The sequence below is a fragment of the Lepidochelys olivacea genome (assembly GCF_965140295.1).
Source record: "Lepidochelys olivacea isolate rLepOli2 genome assembly, chromosome: 22".
Taxonomy (NCBI): domain Eukaryota; kingdom Metazoa; phylum Chordata; order Testudines; family Cheloniidae; genus Lepidochelys; species Lepidochelys olivacea.
This window is the reverse complement of record NC_140432.1, coordinates 15824505-15843064: the sequence shown is the minus strand read 5'-3', so window position 1 is coordinate 15843064 and position 18560 is coordinate 15824505. Positions and strand designations below refer to the sequence as shown.

General features: G+C 42.7%; 1 protein-coding gene across 1 annotated transcript in view; it reads left to right on the top strand.

The window, feature by feature from the left end:
• The first annotated feature begins 5235 nt into the window (after positions 1–5235).
• The window catches only part of CBL (Cbl proto-oncogene), a 53834-nt gene continuing 40509 nt past the window's right edge, over positions 5236–18560 (top strand). Inside the window, exons 1-2 of the mRNA XM_084611963.1 lie at positions 5236–5513; positions 15258–15505. Coding sequence (XP_084468089.1) covers positions 5367–5513; positions 15258–15505 — 395 coding nt within the window. The 5' untranslated portion in view covers positions 5236–5366. The remainder of the gene's footprint in view (positions 5514–15257; positions 15506–18560) is intronic.

Below are 18560 nucleotides of genomic sequence, written 5' to 3'. Positions count from 1 at the left end.
GTAGGCTGAAGAGCATGGTGGGGAAGCTGGGGTATAGCAACTCCAATTTCACACTATGGCATGAAAGGGTGCTCTGAGATGGCGTGTCTTGAACACGTCCCTTGTACAAACTATGCAGCAGTACACGTCCTTTCTATCCTGCAGGGAAGTTGCTGCCGCTGCTAACTTGCAAGCCATTTCCACCGTTGCCATGGAATCATTGAATTTCCAAGTGGAGACAGGAAGGTGCTGCTCTGAGTCATTTATTCAGAACACTCCAAAAGTGGACTTTACAAAGACAGAAGAGACCCACATCCCCAGAAAGGACACCATTTAATGTAAGCAAGCACTAGGATGTAAATAAATTATTTATTCAAACTAAGTTGTAAAAACCGGCATTGCCCAGCTTGCCGTAGTTGGTGGGCTTTCCCCCTTAAAGCCTCAGCTTGTGGAGTCATGTTATTTTGGTGAGACTCTCCGTTATTATTTAAAAACAAAAACGAAACTTTTAGACCTTGTGGCTGTGGAGGAAAAACTTCCCTAACACTCCCTTACTGTTCAAAAAACCAGAAGGCAAAGGAAAAAACCCCAATTTTTAAAACAAGCACATGATTTTTTCTGGCTAATTTCATGATTTTTGCTTGCTTGCAATACCACCCAAAAGTCACCGTTGTACCAGCTTGGCTCTTCTCCCTCATAACTCCCTCTGTGATCTTCCTGGAGTGTTTTCAGTTCTGTTTTGCACATATTCAAACCTGCTCTGCCCTGTTGCAGAAGGGGGTGGGGGAATGAAGAAAGAAGATGTATTAATTCCAGAGAAATTCAGTGCCATTGTGAAATACAGCATCCTAAAAGAAACCAGGGACAGACTCCAGTATGTTGGTTTTAGAACACTTTATTAACTGGCTGTGTTTATTACCGCTGGCATCACTCAGGAGCCATGTCTCCATGGCTGGCTTTTTTGCTGCAGAAGGATTTATTCTTTGGACACAGGTTTGGGAAGCAATTAGCTTGATTCTCATTCTCAGTGGTGCTGCTGCAAATCAGGAGTGGTAACCCTGTGGAAGTAAACTCTATGGGTTTTTTTCCCGCTGGGAGAAAACTGCTGTGAGATGAGACTCGGGCCTGTGTGCTGTTTCCCTGATGGGATGGGGGGGGGGCAGGGCGGAGGCAATCACTGAGTCTGTTCTCTGTGGAATTCAGTCATGCACCCAGCACAGGATTTATTAATTTCTTGTTTAAAATGTTACACTTACTGTTTAAGTGTAAAGATACACATTTTATGATATCAGTGAGGACCATACTATGAACTCTCCCACCCCTGGTGACAAGAGTGATCTCATTAGCTTCACTGGGACCACTTGTCCTAATAAGTGCTCACACATAGGACTAAAGTAGTCACAACTTGACCTGGAGTAGGACAGACTTCACACATTTACACAAAGATGGGTGAATCTAGAGGGGCCTGATGCAAAGCTGTTTGACTGCATTGGACTATGGATTACGCACGACGATCCCGATCCTGCAGACCTACCTAACTTTGCTAGCATAAGCAGTCCCATGGGAACTCTATGTGGGAGCAAAGTTCAGCAGGAGTCAGAAGAGGAGCCAGAGTCTCTTGGGACATGTGTGTTTTACAGCTTGTCACAAGGTAAACCCAAGCGCGGTCATAAAGGTTTCTGTTTGCAGAAGATGCAGGGTCAGTAGTGTCAACGGCTGAAGGCCAGTTTCTATTCTTATACAACGTGTGGGGGTGGGGGGGCAGCGGGAGAGAAACCTCATGAGATCAGAGTAGCAGCCGTGTTAGTCTGTATTTGCAAAAAGAAAAGGAGGACTTGTGGCACCTTAGAGACTAACCAATTTATTTGAGCATGAGCTTTTGTGAGCTACAGCATCCGATGCATCCGATGAAGTGAGCTGTAGCTCACGAAAGCTCATGCTCAAATAAATTGGTTAGTCTCTGAGGTGCCACAAATCCTCCTTTCCTTATGAGATCAGGGAAGTGTATGACTTTAACAAGAATGGCTGAGTATGCTGGTACCATGATCTTTATTCTTTACAGAGGAATGGTCAGAGATAAACACACCAGCAACGCCTGGGGGTCTCAAGGCGCGGGTTCAGTTTAATAGGAAGTAGCTTCTCTAGTCAACAGTTTCCCAAGACAAAGTAAACCTGCAAGCCTTGCATTTCCCACACCCGGTGAGAGACTGCAATCTCCTTGTTCCATTTCCTGACTTTTCTTTACGTATTTACGCTGAAAATTCTCCATTTGAAGAAAAGGGAACCTGGCTTTTTGAAAAAGGGAAATGCTGCTGTGGTGCTATGTCTGTACAATAATTCTGCTTGCTAAAAAGGAAGATGGGGGGAGAGATGGGGTCAACAATAAAACAAGCAAATCCTTTCTGGGTTGTTGCCTTCATAACACAAATATAAATGGAAGGGGATATCTTGCAGCCATAAGCATCAGGGTTTAAACCTTGATTCCCTGGAATGTGCAGGTTCGGATGTTGGAGCCACTTCAGAAGCAGATGCATTGGGAACCAGGTTGTAATAGTGCAAGCCTTCTCTCTGCTCTGCATGGATATTAATGATCCCATGCAGCACTTTTTGGTAGGATGGGCATTTGCTGTGGAGTTCTTGGCCAACATTTCCCCTCCTCCTCCTGGCCTGTAGAGTTCTATGTGCTGACTGTTGCCCTCCACCCCTGAGGTCACTGCATGGTAGTGTGGCTGGTTATATGGGGCTCATGAGATGCTGTGATGGAGTGAAAGGTGCATTACGTGGCGGGGGTGTGTGTGTGTGTCAGCCATTTGTCCCTTGCAAGGGTACGGGGTGTGTCCCACACACAGGCTGGGCGGATAAAAATCAGGATTATTATTTTCAAATTTAAATCAGTGTTTTTACTCACAGGTTGCTAGTTCTCTACTTTCCACTCACTTTGTAGTCAAATTGCTAACATGGATGTCTCATACTTATTCCTTTCATTTTTCTAATTGTTAATACAAGTTCAGGTTTTACATAAATTTATCTTCCTACTAAGAAGGTTCACAGTTAAAATAGTCATCAGTGCTGAAAAAGACAAGTCTGGGCCCTCTAACCTCTGTGAGACTCCCACATAAGCAAATAGCCTGGGCTATATTTGCAACCAACATCACCTTCTAATGTATTAAACTTACCCAGAAAAACTAAGCTGAAATGCACTGACCAGGTTATGCTCCTTCATCAGGATTTGTAGTTTAAAATCAACAGGGCTTATGCTCCCAAGTCACTCAAGCACTCTTGAAAATACTATTTCTGTGTACTTAAATAGGGCTCTTGTTTTGTAAAAGTCAAATAAGAGATCCAGCCACGAGGAGTACTTATTTATTTAAAAAAACAGAACTGATGGTATAGTTAATTAAACTTTAATCTTATGGTGCAATCACATTAGTTTTACAACTGTGGCATCTCAACCTGCCTTTAAAAAATGCATTTGTGATGTTGGCAGATCAGATGCCAAGATCCCCAGGTCTCAACTGAACACTGACAAATATCTGGTTGGAATCAGACTGGCTCAACTGCATGTGAGTATTATTAAAACAGCTATTAGAATTATAAGAATGTGTTTAGTGGTTAGGCTTTATGGAATGTTTGTTAGCTGCTGCCTGGCGTAATCTTAACTATAATATCTCTATCCCATATTGTAAGCTAATATCTGAGTGGTTGTATTGGGAGCCTCTGTGACTGTGTAAATCACCAGACAGGAAAGACACATTAACTAGTGCGAAGTACTGATCTCCAACAGAAAATGTTACATCCTGCCCAACAGGAAAGGTCCATCAACAGCAAATTAACTATTGGGAGACAATACAGAGGATAAAAGACCTTTGTTGTTTTGCTCTCCCCTTGGTGAAGAGCCATGCATGAGGATTCCTCTTGTCAGCTGAGCTTGCAGCTCAGAGCACAATGGATGGGAGGATAAAACCCCCCCAACAAGAAGGAACTATATGCTGCTTGGAATCTGGGTGGCAAGATTTTTTAGCCATCAGCAAGAGACTCCTGGTGCTTAGGCTGGGTTAGCCCTAATGTAGAGCTTGCTTACTATAGAAGCTTCTATTTCATTTTGAAACTTAACATTGTAACTCATTTGAGTGTGTATGTTTAACCTGCTTCAACCTTGTAAATATCTCTCGTTTTCCTTTTCCTTCTTCATTAATCTTTATTATGGGACTGGCTACAAGCATAGGGGCGGGAATTAGGGGTGGTGCTGCTGCACCCCCTGGCTTGAAGTGCTTTCCAGTATAGGCAGGGTTTACAGTTTGGTTCAGCGGCTTTCCGCACCCCGGCCTACAGGCATTGTCTTGGGTGTGAGAGCTGAAGTGCAATTGGCCGGGGGTAAGCGCCTGGTCCTTCAGGAGGGGCTGTAATCTGAGCATTGCTCTGGTTCCTTGTGTGCGGGACCATCTCTCAGGAAGGCAGGCTCCGCTGGGTGCGGGGTAAGAGACTATGCGGGGTGGGGGAGAGAGCGCCTGCGGCTCCCTGGCGGGGCTGCCACAGGGCCTAAGGAGGTTACACTCAATAACCGGCTGGGGGAAGCTCACTGGGGAACTGGCCACCGGGCTGGGGTTTGTGCCCCGGCTCTGGACCGCCTGCCCTGAGCCGCTGCGGGCACCACTACAGCGTTATTTAATTCACCCTGTTCTAAATTGCTCCATCACTGTGCGAAGGGGAGTCTGCCCCTGTTCCCCAGGCCAGGCCAGGCCAGGCCAGGCTGCCCTGCCTCGCTCCCCAGCTCCAGCCCTCCCACTTCCTTCTTTCCCCTCCCTGCCCACACTGATCATGGCCTCCTTTTGGCCTCTACCGCCACAGTGCGCATGCCAGCCGGGTGAGAGCACGCGCAGTGCAAAGCACCGGGAAATGGGGGCGGAGTCAAGGCAAATGAGCTGCCGGCTGGGCGGCTCGTGAGAGGGACGCTCCCTCCCACCCCCGGGCGGTAGCGGAGTGAGCCCTTCCCTCAAAGCGCGCGCCGGGCCGTCTGGGGCAACCAATCATCGCGGGTGCCTCCTTAGCGAGGGCGCGCGCCGGGGCTGCGTCCCAGCCTCCAATTGGCGCGCGTGCTTCCTTCCCGGGGGCGCGAGCCGGGGCCCCTCCCACACCAGCCAATCAGCACGCGGCATTGCGAACCTCTTGGGGCCGGGTCGCGCGCGCCCTCCTTCCGCCCCCCCCCTCCCCCCGCACCGAGGCGCGTCCCCGCTGTCGCCCCAGCTCCTAGTCCGGAACCGCCGCCTCCTCCGTCCCGTTCTCTCCGCCCGGCCGGGGAGGGAGCGGCCCGGGGGGCTCGGCCAGGCGCCCGCGGAGCCAGCGGGCGGGGCACCCTGACCCCCGCCGCTCCCCGCAGCCCCCCAGCCATGGCGGCCCCTCTGAAGAAGGGCCCGGGCGGGCTGATCGGGCTGATGAAGGACGCGTTCCAGCCGCACCACCACCACCTGGGCCCGCACCAGCCCGGCGCCGTGGACAAGAAGATGGTGGAGAAGTGCTGGAAACTCATGGACAAGGTTGGGGGATGGGGAGGGGGGCAGGATTGGGCTGGAGATGGGGCCGGGGGCTCGCGATGGGAGAGAGGAAATTAGATTTGGGAAAGGTATGTGCTGCGGGGAGAGGCTGGGGCAGATGGTAGTGGTGTTCAGGAATATGTCAGAGGGAAGGCTGGATTTCTAGGGGGCGCTGGTTAGGGCGCTGGGGAAGACGGAGAGCTTGTTGGGTGGTGGTGGGGGGGCGGGGGCTGGAGTGGTGGTCAGCACCATGGCACCATTGCAGACATGTTCGTGCCTCTGACCTATTTGTGGTAAACCCTACCCATGTAACCAGAGGAAGTATTTTGCTGAGCTTGACCCACTTGCTTGTGAGTTCCAGCCCCCTGCTGAGCATGGTCTGCTCTCTTGATGGCAAGACAGAGGTCTGGGGTACCTTGGCAGTTTGGAGAGGTCTATTGGATGAGTAGTGACAATGCACTGGGACTCAGCATAGATACTTTTTATTAAAGCAGGTTTCAGAGTAACACCTGATCAACATCCCCTACAGCAAACAGGGAAAGATAAAGAATTTTAAGAGAGCTGTAGCTCACGAAAGCTCATGCTCAAATAAATTGGTTAGTCGAGCTGTAGCTCACGAAAGCTCATGCTCAAATAAATTGGTTAGTCTGCATCCGATGAAGTGAGCTGTAGCTCACGAAAGCTCATGCTCAAATAAATTGGTTAGTCTAACTTGGAGAGTGGTCAGTTTGGATGAGTTATTACCAGCAGGAGAGTGAGTTTGTGTGTGTAAACCTGGATTTGTGCTGGAAATGGCCCACCTTGATTATCATGCACATTGTAGGGAGAGTGGTCACTTTGGATGAGCTATTACCAGCAGGATAGTGAGTTTGTGTGTGTGTTTTTTGGGAGGGGGGTGAGGGGATGAGAGAACCTGGATTTGTGCAGGAAATGGCCCAACTTGATTATCATGCACATTGTGTAAAGAATTGTCACTTTGGATGGGCTGTCACCAGCAGGAGAGTGAATTTGTGTGAGGGGGTGGAGGGTGAGAAAACCTGGATTTGTGCTGGAAATGGCCCAACCCGATGATCTCTTTAGATAAGCTATTACCAGCAGGACAGTGGGGTGGGAGGAGGTATTGTTTCATATTCTCTGTGTGTATATAAAGTCTGCTGCAGTTTCCACGGTATGCATCCGATGAAGTGAGCTGTAGCTCACGAAAGCTCATGCTCAAATAAATTGGTTAGTCTCTAAGGTGCCACAAGTACTCCTTTTCTTTTTATTAAAGCTGTGAGTTGTGAGTACCAGTCATGAGACCCTGTATAATTTCCTCTGTAAGAAACATGAGGAGTTATGCTAAAATAAGGGAAATGAAATCTCATGCTTCATGGCATAAAATGATTGCTGTAGGAATCAGAAAGGAATCACTCTCACAACTTCCAGCACTACATATCCAGGTTCATTAATTTCTTTTGCCCCCAAGCATCAGGGAGTGGGTACTGCCAGAGATGGCACGCTGGACTAGTTGGCTTGATGGTCTGAAGGAATGTGGTAAATTAAGTCCTAGTACTGATGGGTATATTAGTAGAGGAGCCACTGCTCTAAATAGCCCCAGTCAGTGCTTAATTTTAATTGTAGAGAATTTTGCTAACCTAGTTTATACCTAGATGAGTGATTCTGGCACTATTCTTCATGCCACAAATGGGCACAGTAATCCAGGAGGTAGGCTTAATGGGAATATATTTTCTTTATTATATATGGTTTTCTGTAACCTTAGTTGTGACATTTTACTTTTCTGTTGTTAATTTCCATGGATAAGTGATGAGACTAAATTTGTATGGGATTGAGATATATTCGTGTATAAAATGACTGGCATGCTTCATAATGCTAGGTTCAGTTGAAAGAGTAGATTAGTGCATAATGAATGCAGTTAGAAAGCAGTTGGCAGTAGTTTGGGGAGTGCCACACCATCCACCTTCTCCTATTGGACAAGATGGGTATATCTCATACAGTAAGCCTGCCGACCCATGCATGTCATTTTTCTTCCTCTTTTAACAGACAGCATTTGTGCATGTTAAGCCCTGGATCTCCTGTAGCAAATGTTGTAGCTCGGTTCATTCTGAAAAGAAAAATAGAAATACCTTTTTTAAAAAGACCAGTAAGAAACATTTATGCCAAAAAATTCCCTTTAAAATTCTCTTGGCAGACTATACAAAAAGCATGGTTTGATTGTGACCTTCATTTGCTGTGTATGTGATGAGCTCTCCTATACATGGAGGGATGGGAGAAAGGAAGGTAATAACCTAAGCACCTTTCAAGAACCTTTTCTTTCATTGTCGATACTGAGGGCGAACAGATGAGAGAATACAAGTGATAACCAAAATGTTGGAAAGATGTTAGATATGCGTATTTCTGCATGCATATACAGATGTGTTGTCGATGCCTGGATGTGACTTGTTCTAATAGGAGTACTTGTGGCACCTTAGAGACTAGCCAATTTATTTGAGCATAAGCTTTCGTGAGCTACATGAAAGCTTATGCTCAAATAAATTGGTTAGTCTCTAAGGTGCCACAAGTCCTCCTTTTCTTTTTGCGAATACAGACTAACACGGCTGCTACTCTGAAACTTGTTCTAATGTGAATCTCCATTCCCATGTATATGCCATGAACATTCATGCTCAACTACATAGACTAGTCAAGCAATAAAAAAGGCTTAAAAAAAAGATGGAATTGGAAAGATGGAGATTACCTTGGTATGTCATCTTGCGGTATAAAAGCAGCATTTTCTGGGCGTCTTTGGGTACCAATACCATTACTGATCTGCATAGTCAGGTCTTGGCCACACGCAGTTTCCTTAACATGAAATTGTGATCAGTGAAGTAAAGCCAAGGGTGCTGCAGTTGCTGCAAAAATATTTAGAGGAATTTATTTTGCCTGAACTTGTGTTGGCTGCCAATTCTACAACCTCATTATGAAATGCCTTTGTTAGTAAATAGTGGCTGAAAGCTCTAGTTGTGTGTTTAATAATAGTTAAAATATTAAAATCAGACTGTACACAAACTGTATAGAGGTAACAGTTTGTGTACACACATTCTGTTACAGGATTGGGCCTAAAATAGAATATCTGCTTCTGAACACAAATTGCCAACCATTAACCAAGACTTGGTTGAGGAAATTGCAAGGAGGTGGGAAGAACTTGTGAAAATTTTTGTGAAACTTCGTTTCTGTTGTCAGTTATCTGACTACTTCAAATACACACAAACTCAAATAGGTGTGTAAGAAAATAGTTGATGGGTGCACATATGATAAGGGATCTTGTAGATCAGACGCCTGCTGTATTTGTATCTGTACAGTGACCTAAATTCATTAACCCATAAAATTAGTTGGTATCCTGCAAAAGCATTCAGGCACTGTTGTTCTTCAGGTGTGGCTAATGAATTTCCTACACAAGCTAATAGTTGTCCATTCCATTCTCTCCGCACATTTTGATATGTGCCCAACTTCCATCTGAAGAAGTTTTATTTTTGTTTCATATTAATTTTGTCCCATGTTCTTCCCACAGTTGCCTTTCGGTGACCCATAATGAGGCCAAAGCTCCAGTGTTGGGCAGCACTCCTTCGTATATCCAGTTGGATGTTCAACTTCAGTTATCTCTTTTTACTCATTATTTATGCCTTGGCTGTTGATGTGGGGTTCCGTAGTGAGGCTTGCATTGGGTTTTTTGACTTGTGACCAGGGCTTCATCAACATGGTACATCAACTAGGATTCTCAAATTTTAACTCATTGCATTCCTATCTGTTAAAATTTGAAAGAAACACTGTAGTTGTAGAGCTAATTGTTTGACTCGTTACTGCACAGGCAACAAGTATATAATAGTACACTTCAGTACTTAGGAAGTTCTGTTTTCAGTAAATCTCAAAGTTTGACAGTTGCAAGAATAAATAAGCATACCACTTTAAACAAAAATTGGACACTGGATAATCTCTTTCCAGGTTTTTAGATGGATCCCTTTCATGGCATTCTGCGCGCATCTAGTATGTCAATGTTAGGCCTTGTCTACGCTGCCACTTTACAGCGCTGCCACTTGCGTGGTGCAGGGGGGTGTTTTTTCACACCCCCTGAGCGAGAAAGTTTCTGCGCTGTAAAGTGGCAGCGTAGACAGTGCACCAGCGCTGGGAGCTACTCCTCTCGTGGGGGTGGTTTTTTTTACAGCCGCGGCAGCGCTTTAACGTTGGTAGTGAAGACACACCCTTAGTTGTCAGCGAAATCTTATGTTGGTTTGCCATCTGCACCCTTATAGCTTATTTGGACTTTACTTCTGCAGCCCACTGCCTTATGTGAAAGCAGCCATTTAAATAACAAGTAAAATCACTAGACAGATAAATAGTTGGTTTGGGTGTGGTGTTCAAAGTTTAATTCACACTTTCGGGGAAAGTATACTCATACATTCCTTTTCCACCTTTGGCAGGTCATTTTCACACTTGAGTGCAGGCTGAGGCTTGTCTGAGTTGTGTGGCCAGGTGCACCTTGTTTAGGAGCTAAAATAGTGTTTGGGCTGTGCTAGGCCTCTTTACCCCTTCCAAAAAACCAAACCAAAAATGACATTGTCCTGACAGAGAGTTTCACTGATTGGAACAATTTTGTTCCCCATTGAAACCCGCTTCTGTTCTATTTCATGAGGATAAAACAGTCCTTTTGAAAGCTGATATATCTTTAAATATTTGGCCACTTTGTAGATTAATATTTATATATTAATTGCAGCTGCAGTCCCTGATCAGGCCCCTGTCATGCTAGGTGCTGTACAGACACAGAAGTAGGCACAGTCCATATCCCAAAGAGTTTTCAGTATGTAGGTCAGACTCTTTAGGGCCACACCACCTACAGTTTTGTTAGAATATCTGCCCCACTCTGGCAAACATTAAAGAAAATAACAAAACCTTATACCTTTAGTATGTTTGTGTCTTTTGATGTGATTAAGTAGGATACTGGAATATGAGGTTGTGGTACAGTTTTTCAAACTTTGCTAAAGTAGGACAGGAAACCTTTTAAGTTCCTTAGGCAAGTATTTTGTCTTTGTTCTGTAAGAGAACTAGAGTATGATTGATTAACATGGTTATAAACACAGTTTGCCTATTCAAGTATGCAAGATTAAACATGCTGCTATATTATATGCAGTTCTGGCATATAGCATCTGTTATATTGCACATCTGTATATTACTGGTCACCTTGAAATTTCACTCCTTTGTGTATTCTAGATGTTTGATGGCAACTTATGAAATTCATCTCAGTTCAGCAGTTTGCTTTCTTATCTAGAGGTTGAATCATGCCTTTGAGGCTCTGCTGTTAGATGTCTTATGAGCCTTCAAAGTGCAGCGACAAATAGCACACTAAGCATCTCAGTCACTTCTTTGCACTGACTGTAGCCATCCTCTACATTTTTACTAGGCTAAAGTGGGAGGAACTGATGTCAGTCTAATTTATCCTATTTCCTCATCTTTTCACTGTGTTAAGCAATTAAAGCAGTGCTTAATATCAGAAAATGTATTGATGCTGTAAAGTAACTTGTTAGTGCTGTGTCTTGGCAGGAGGGAGTTGCTTTATTTTTGTGGATAATGCAATTGATGATTTATCTTCAGAACCTAATCTAGGCAGCAGAATAATACAAATAATATCCAGGGTATGTCTACAGTGTAGCTCGGAGTGAGCCTCCCACCTCAGGCAGACAAACTCGTGCTAGCAGGACTCATGATGGCATGCTAAAAATTGTTGTGTGGTTGTTGCAGCACTGGCAGAGGGTTGGGCTAGGGTTGGCTTGAGCTAAGGTGGCTCGCCCAAGACTCTGCCGATAAACCATGATGTCCACGCAGCTATTTTTAGTGTGCTTTCACAAGTCTTTCTACCCAAGCTGGGAGGCTTACTCCCTGCTGCAATGAAGACATAACCTAATGCTGTTCTTGGGCATTTGAGGAACTAGTTATGGAAATTCTAAACTACTTAGAGGGGTTTTGTAACTGGATGGGATGGAAGAATAGTAGATTTCACATTACAGGATGTAGAAGAAACTGGTGTCAGATTAGCAGCCGTGTTAGTCTGTATTCGCAAAAAGAAAAGGAGTACTAGTGGCACCTTAGAGACTAACCAGTTTATTTGAGCATAAGCTTTCGTGAGCTACAGCTCACTTCATCGGATGCGTTAGTGGAAAATGCTCAAATAAATTGGTTAGTCTCTAAGGTGCCACTAGTACTCCTTTTCTTTTTAAGAAACTGGTGGTGGCTGAGCTAAAATGGCAAACACCTCTGTAACCTAAATATGGATGTAATTCAGAAATTTTGTTGCAAGTCACCCCTAATAGTAGTGATGTGGTCAGGTGTGGCTTTGTGGGAGGCTGAGAAGTTGATATGTACTGAGTTGCTGATGTTTCAAGGAAAAAGCAAATGCTTGGCTTTGGCAAAAAATGGAGCTATGTAGCTTTGTTTTTTAAAAGGAAGAAAGCATCAGACTCCTCATAGGCCTGTTTAGGAAAACAGCGTTGGAAGAGAAATAGGAGTTGAGAAATCAGTAGAAAGAGATCCGTCACTCCTAGGTTTTTTTTGTCGTTTTCTTTCAAGGTTACTGTCAAATCATGACTTGCAAACAAACTTTTGCACCTGTGTTGTTAACATCTACATAAATATCACACTCTTCTGAACTCTTTTTACTTACCCTTGTTACAAGTCATAAAGAATAGAGAAGAAATTATTTTTTAGTTTTTTTACTTCGTGCTTTTGACAGCACGTTGATGTCAGTTTCACTGTTTCCTCATTCTAGTCATAGTTCCCCTATTTGTGTGAGTCTTTAATATAACAATAAGGAAGAGAAAAACATTTAAAAAATAGGAACTATGATGGTAAACCTACAGTGTTCCTTTTACAAGGCTAGATGAAAATTTTAAAATCCAGTATACTTGTAAAAACGAGGAGTCCTTGTGGCACTTTGGAGACTAGTAAATTTATTTGGGCATAAGCTTTTGTGGGCTAAAACAGGACTCCTTGTTGTTTTTGCTGATACAGGCTAACACGGCTACCACTCTGAGACCACTATACTTGTAGGTATTCATGCTCCTTGTTAATGTTTTTCATTTCTTTCAGCTTGGAAACGGAAAATCAATTTCAGTACTGTTTGTAGTCTGTTTAATTTTCAGGTGCTCCTTTCTGAGAGTTTAAAACATTGCCTGGGAAAGTTTGTGTTCACAAACAACTGTTTTCATTTAAATTATTAAAAATATAGAAAAATTTCTGTTGGTAAAAGCTTTAGTTTTAAAATAGTTTTACAGTGAGGCCAAATTTCAGTTGACAATGTCCATTTAAGTCTGCACCTATTTTTAAGTCACTTAAAAAAGCAGAAATTACTTCTCTTTACAGTGAGCATACCTAATGTAAGGTATTTGCTGTCTTTCTGGACTCACTGTAATGTTCTTTGGTAGCCGCCAATCATGGGGAGAAAATGAATGGAGGGCATGGTAACTTGCTAATACGCTGCTGGTTTCCCAGAGCTGTGAACGTTCCTTTTAACGTTGTCATGATGCTGCAAGTGCACAGGTAGAGAGGTAAACAAAGTGAAACCCTTTTTTTTTTTGCTGATGTATTAAGAAAAGTCAGTTTGTTAAATGACAGGCAGTTCGTAGGCAAGTAACTTTATATCTGAGTGCTGCTATTGGGTGCTTTTAAAACCAGGTATGGGGAGTTGTGAACTTCAGCTGTTGAAATAGGTGTCCGTTTGGTGAATAATTAAACTTATTTAAAATTCATCCGGTAATAAAGCCAAAGTTTTTCAGCTTTTCTGATCTGTAAACCATTTACTTTGGGTATTCATACAGGGTATTTTAATGAAAAAGTATTATAGAGGTTGTGAGAATACGACCTGTCTGCAGAATTTTTTGCTTTTCTGGGAAAACATGTCTGATATGAATATCAATATCAAATAAGTCTGTATAGTTACTGACATACAGTAGGTCTGCTTCTTACATAGCTGGATAGTTTCAAGAGATAACAGCCTGTGCCATTTCCTATTGTAGCTGACCCAGAGAAATGACTGTTCTTTGTTTTTGACTTGTCTGCTTCCTTCATGTGGTTTCCCTACAACACACCAAGAATAGTTTTAAACCCAATTGTTTAAATAACAAAATAGATCTGTAGGAGCAATAATGGTGCTATCTGTAGCTTGCTTTGGGGACATGGTTTGGATCCTTCCATGCTGCAAAGTGAAACTATGGTCTCAGAATACAGTTGTCATAGCTTGGTTCCCTGATAAGGTTAATTTTATGATGTATGAAAGAAGCACCACTCTTGTGATAACTCCGCTCCTTGTTTAGACCTCCTAGTATTTGTCAGTTCAGACTGGAGGGGAAGTTTACTTGTCTAGATTATTTCCCACCTTATACATTCGGTGATCCTCCAGAGTAATTCCTTCTAATTATGAGAATCCTATTCACCTGTGTGAGACTTGGTGCAGTCAGGCAGTCATTCCCTTGATGGAAATCGAAGTCTCTCAGTGGAGCCATGCATTATTGGAAGACATGTGTGACCTCTCCACACTGTTCCTTGCACCTATCCTAAAAGGCTGAGTGAAATGCTAGAGTTCCATTTCAGACTAAATTAGTTATTTGGTTTAAATATTTACTGTTCAGTCACAGCTTGTGAGGCAAAAGTAGTGGAATAAGTGTTTAAGTGTGTAATATAGAGAGCCAGTTAATTTTTTTCAGAATGTTACCTGGTGGCATATAGTAGTTTTTTTACCAGATTTTGTGTTGGTGATGCACTGCATAGCAGCACCGGGTTATTCTTGGCGCTTTCTTATCTACCTTCCTAAAGCCTTCTGAAGAAAGTGATCTTCTGCAGCATTTTTATGAGATCTGCTTTGTAATATTCTTTTGCACATCACTGGTGCCAGTTTAGACCTCAGTCATGCCTTTTGATATTAGGAAGTCAAAACAGTGCTTTTATACTACAGTAGAAAGCTTTAGGAAATTATTGCACCAGCCTTTTTTGTTTGAGGTAAACGTGCCAAAGACTAGAGCTGTTAGTTGAGTCTTATTCCCAATTGCCTGTTTTTTGTCTTTTCAAAAAGATGGCTTTAGAATTAAAGCACTGAAATTGCTTTGTCATGCTAAGCTGGTATTTCAGCACTTGGTTGGAGCTCAGAGAGCCCTAATAACTTTAAAAGTTGCATTATGCCTTCTGTAGCTAGCTTTCTCTCTCCCTTGATTAGGTAATAGAGAATCTTGGCTGTTCTGGATACAAATGAGGCCTTTCTCTGTGAGGTGTATGATCCTTTTTTAAGACTGTTTTTCCTATTGATTAAACTTGTTTTCATGAACTTTGTCATGTAGTCGCTCTCTTGCAGACCACTAACATTTCGAGAGCTGTCTGGTCATATACGGTTACAGCATCAGCATTCTCTTTGCAGGTTGAATGAAATTTTTCTATTCAGTTACGGTGCCTAACCTGTTATGTAGAAGCAAAAATAGATGCATAGAAAATGGCAAAAAGTTTCCTTACTGATAAACCTATTAATTTGTTTTGCACAGTGTACTTGTGGAATAATTGACTCAAATTCTTACTAACTAGGAACGTGTAGATAATCTCACTGCTGTAATACAAATTAGAAAACCTTTCCATTAGAAAGCAATGTCACTGATCATCTATTTAAACGATATTTACTTGTAATTTTTAAATAGTCTTAAAATCTCAAAATGGTGACCTTTTTCCATTATTCATTTATTGCAGGTGGTGCGTTTATGTCAGAACCCAAAACTGGCACTGAAGAACAGCCCACCCTATATTCTAGATCTGCTACCTGATACCTATCAGCATCTACGAACCATCCTGTCACGTTATGAGGGGAAGATGGAGACCCTAGGAGAAAATGAGTACTTCAGGGTCTTCATGGAGAACCTGATGAAGAAGACCAAACAGACCATCAGCCTCTTTAAGGAAGGGAAGGAGAGGATGTATGAGGAGAACTCTCAGCCAAGGTAATGGGGAACAGTTACTACAAATACTTGTAGCACCACGCGAGCCGAGTGGGTGAGACCTTGAACTGAACAGCTTGGTAGTTGGTACGTGGGAAGGAAGAAATCAGTGAAGAGATTTAAGGTTAGCTGGAGAGGGTAAAGTTTGAAGTAAAATATTATTCTGTGCTGGAATGAAGGCAACGAGAGGACATGAATATGAAGAGAGATTCATATTCCAGATCTGATCATTCCTGGCTGTGGCTTAGCTTTCATTTGAGTCGCACTAGTATAAAGAATAAGATTATTTATGTTCTGAATGGGTTTTCAAATTTATGTATGAGGTGTACCTGAGTACAGCTCCATGCCAAAGTAAAGAGCACCAATAAGGTTCTTTTGTCTGTAAATCTGTAAAGACTTTAGAATAGCTTGTTCTGAGGTTTAAAACTATGTACTTAATATTGAAAGACTTAATTTTACAAACTTTAATAGTTGGAGTTGTGACCTCTGCTCTGTTAATTTGATTGCAGTTCTGGAGGTTTGATGAAGTAAAAAAAAATGCCCTGTAGCATAGGAGGCAGAGGGAAGAAAATCATGAGATTGTCCTAAAATTCTCTCACTTCCCTTTCATACCATACTAGAATTTGAAGTTAGGGTGAAGCTCTGATTTGCACATAATTGATCTATTTTGAAATTAAAGGAACCTGAGCATATTCAGAGATCTCCGAGGGAGAGGAGTGTTCTTTTGGCAAGTCACTTTATCAATGGCTTAGAATTTTATAATGCTATTTTATCCTTGGCTATCAATTAAGTTGTCCCCAGACATTATTTCCCCCCCCCCTCGCTTTGGCCTCCATGTCACGCCTGTTTAGAGATGGACTGCAACAGCTCTCTGGTGTCCTGACTATTGTCATGATTTGAGAGACTCAAGGTTTTAGAAGCACTTCATTTATCAGCTTGTGTCCTAAAGGATGCAGGTCATGAGCACATGTCCTATTACTAAAAGTAGTATGCATATATGGCCGCTACTTTAGCTGTTTGATACAATGGAGAGCAAGGTTTCGTTGACTAACGTCAACAAAGTAGGGATAGACAGGGCTGCTCTTGGGTGCCTCCATTTGTTTTTCGTTGAAGATTCTCAAAGGGTAGTGGTGGGGAATTTTTCTCCTCCCTAAAAGTGCTGTCACAGGTTCTATAGGGTTCCATCTTGTCACCCTTCTCATTTAATCTGCATACATGGATGTTGCAATGTTTATTGAGGAAACATGGTGTTTTTGGCATGCTGATACTTTACATTTCATCTGGCCCAGCTATAGTAGTTCAGTTTGCTGCCTTACATAGTGACTTCTTGAGTCTTTTTGGAGAAAAGGATGGAGGGCTAGACTGTCCGATAAAACATATGGCAGTGGCTGGTTGGCTTGGAAAACAACCATAAAATGTGATGAGGAAATGTGCTCCTTTGTCAGTGAGTGTACATGTGTTTGCTTGCAGTCTGGGTGGCTGGTTAGACTTCTAGCTGCTTTTACATGGTCAAATGTCAGTCACAGCAAGAGTGACTTTTCTCCACCTGCAGATGACCATGAGTTTGACTGTTGTGGATTCAAATGTTACACCTGTCACCCATGCCTTTATTACCTCAATTTAAACTACTTCATTACTGAAGCTGGTGCAGAATTTGGCAGACCACAAATTAAGTGAGGTATCTCACCATAAGCATGTTACACCAGTGCTCTGTGATCTGCATTGACTGCCTGTTGGTTTCTGGGTGTATTTTTTGTGGTTAGTTTTGAATTATAAACTCTAAATAGACTGAGGCCTGCCTACGTGAGGTACCTCCTCCTTCCTTGTGCCCAGCTGTCACAGTTGAGATCAGCAGACACTTGAGCTGGAGTCCCCTAAGTATAAGAAATGGGAGCTGGGGATGGGGGTGGAAAGGTTACCAGCAGGAGGTCCTCTTTGTGGGCACTTTGACTTTGGAACTTGCCCCTCACTTGGACCGAAATAGTCTGAATCTGAAGGGCATTGCAGCATGCCTTGGAGGTTATCTATTTTCTCTGGCTTTTACGGAGGGAGGAGGGGTATGGCCACTTTAAGTGGCAAGAGGTTGATGGGGGGCGGAAGGGTTAATGCTGATTTATATTTATTTAGCCATTGGTGGTACAAGATAATGGAGGGAGTTGTAAAAAGTGTATATTTGTATTGAACTATTTTCAAAGGGCACCTAGGGTAGTGGAATAGGTACAGTTTATTTTTTATGTACAAACTGAAGTAAGTAGAAAAATGTGGAACTAGCTGGATCAGTTGAATTTCGTTGCAGCTGAATGACTTAAGTGAATGAAGCCTTTGCAGCTATTTGCTTCTAATATTTTGAAACCAAAATGGGAAGTGATGGAGCCACTTTGCATAAATGTTTCTTGATGATTTTTTATTTTAATGTGTTCATGTAATATGGCTTCATTATTACTGTTTTGATTTCCCCCTTTCCATGGCCACTGAGGGGTTTAAGTATTATTCTGTCAAGTTATTTTACTTTTAGATGTTGCCTCACTAAAAATCTCTTCATAGCCATTTCAAGTTTTCAGGTAATTTCTTGAATGTGGGAGGTGAAAATGGAACTAAAAGCTGCTGTTTAGCATGGCTTTTTGACAAATTTGTGATTTTTGATTTGCAAGGATTATGCTACTTTTCACAGTTTGCTTCAAAGCTGTAAATCTGTCTGCCTTTAAAATTTAATTCCAATTTTCTGTATAAGGATTTCAAGGTTTGGGGCCAGTATAATGAGTGAAGCCAAATCAAACGACCAGATTGTCCCTTACGGGAAAATTGCTGCTTCTTTAGACTCTGATTGACTCTTCATAGATATCAGAATTGAAACTGGGGGTAGGGCACGGAAGATTTCTCAGCTAGAAACACTTGAATATGCATGAAAAGTTATAAAAAATAGTGGATGTAATGGGGAGGGGACTTGAGCACGCATGCCTCGGGGATAACACACTTTTAGCATGACATTATGGGAGTGAGAATGTTTAATGTAAAACTGCAGTCATTTTCGATTAGCTCAAATTAAAACGTGCATGAT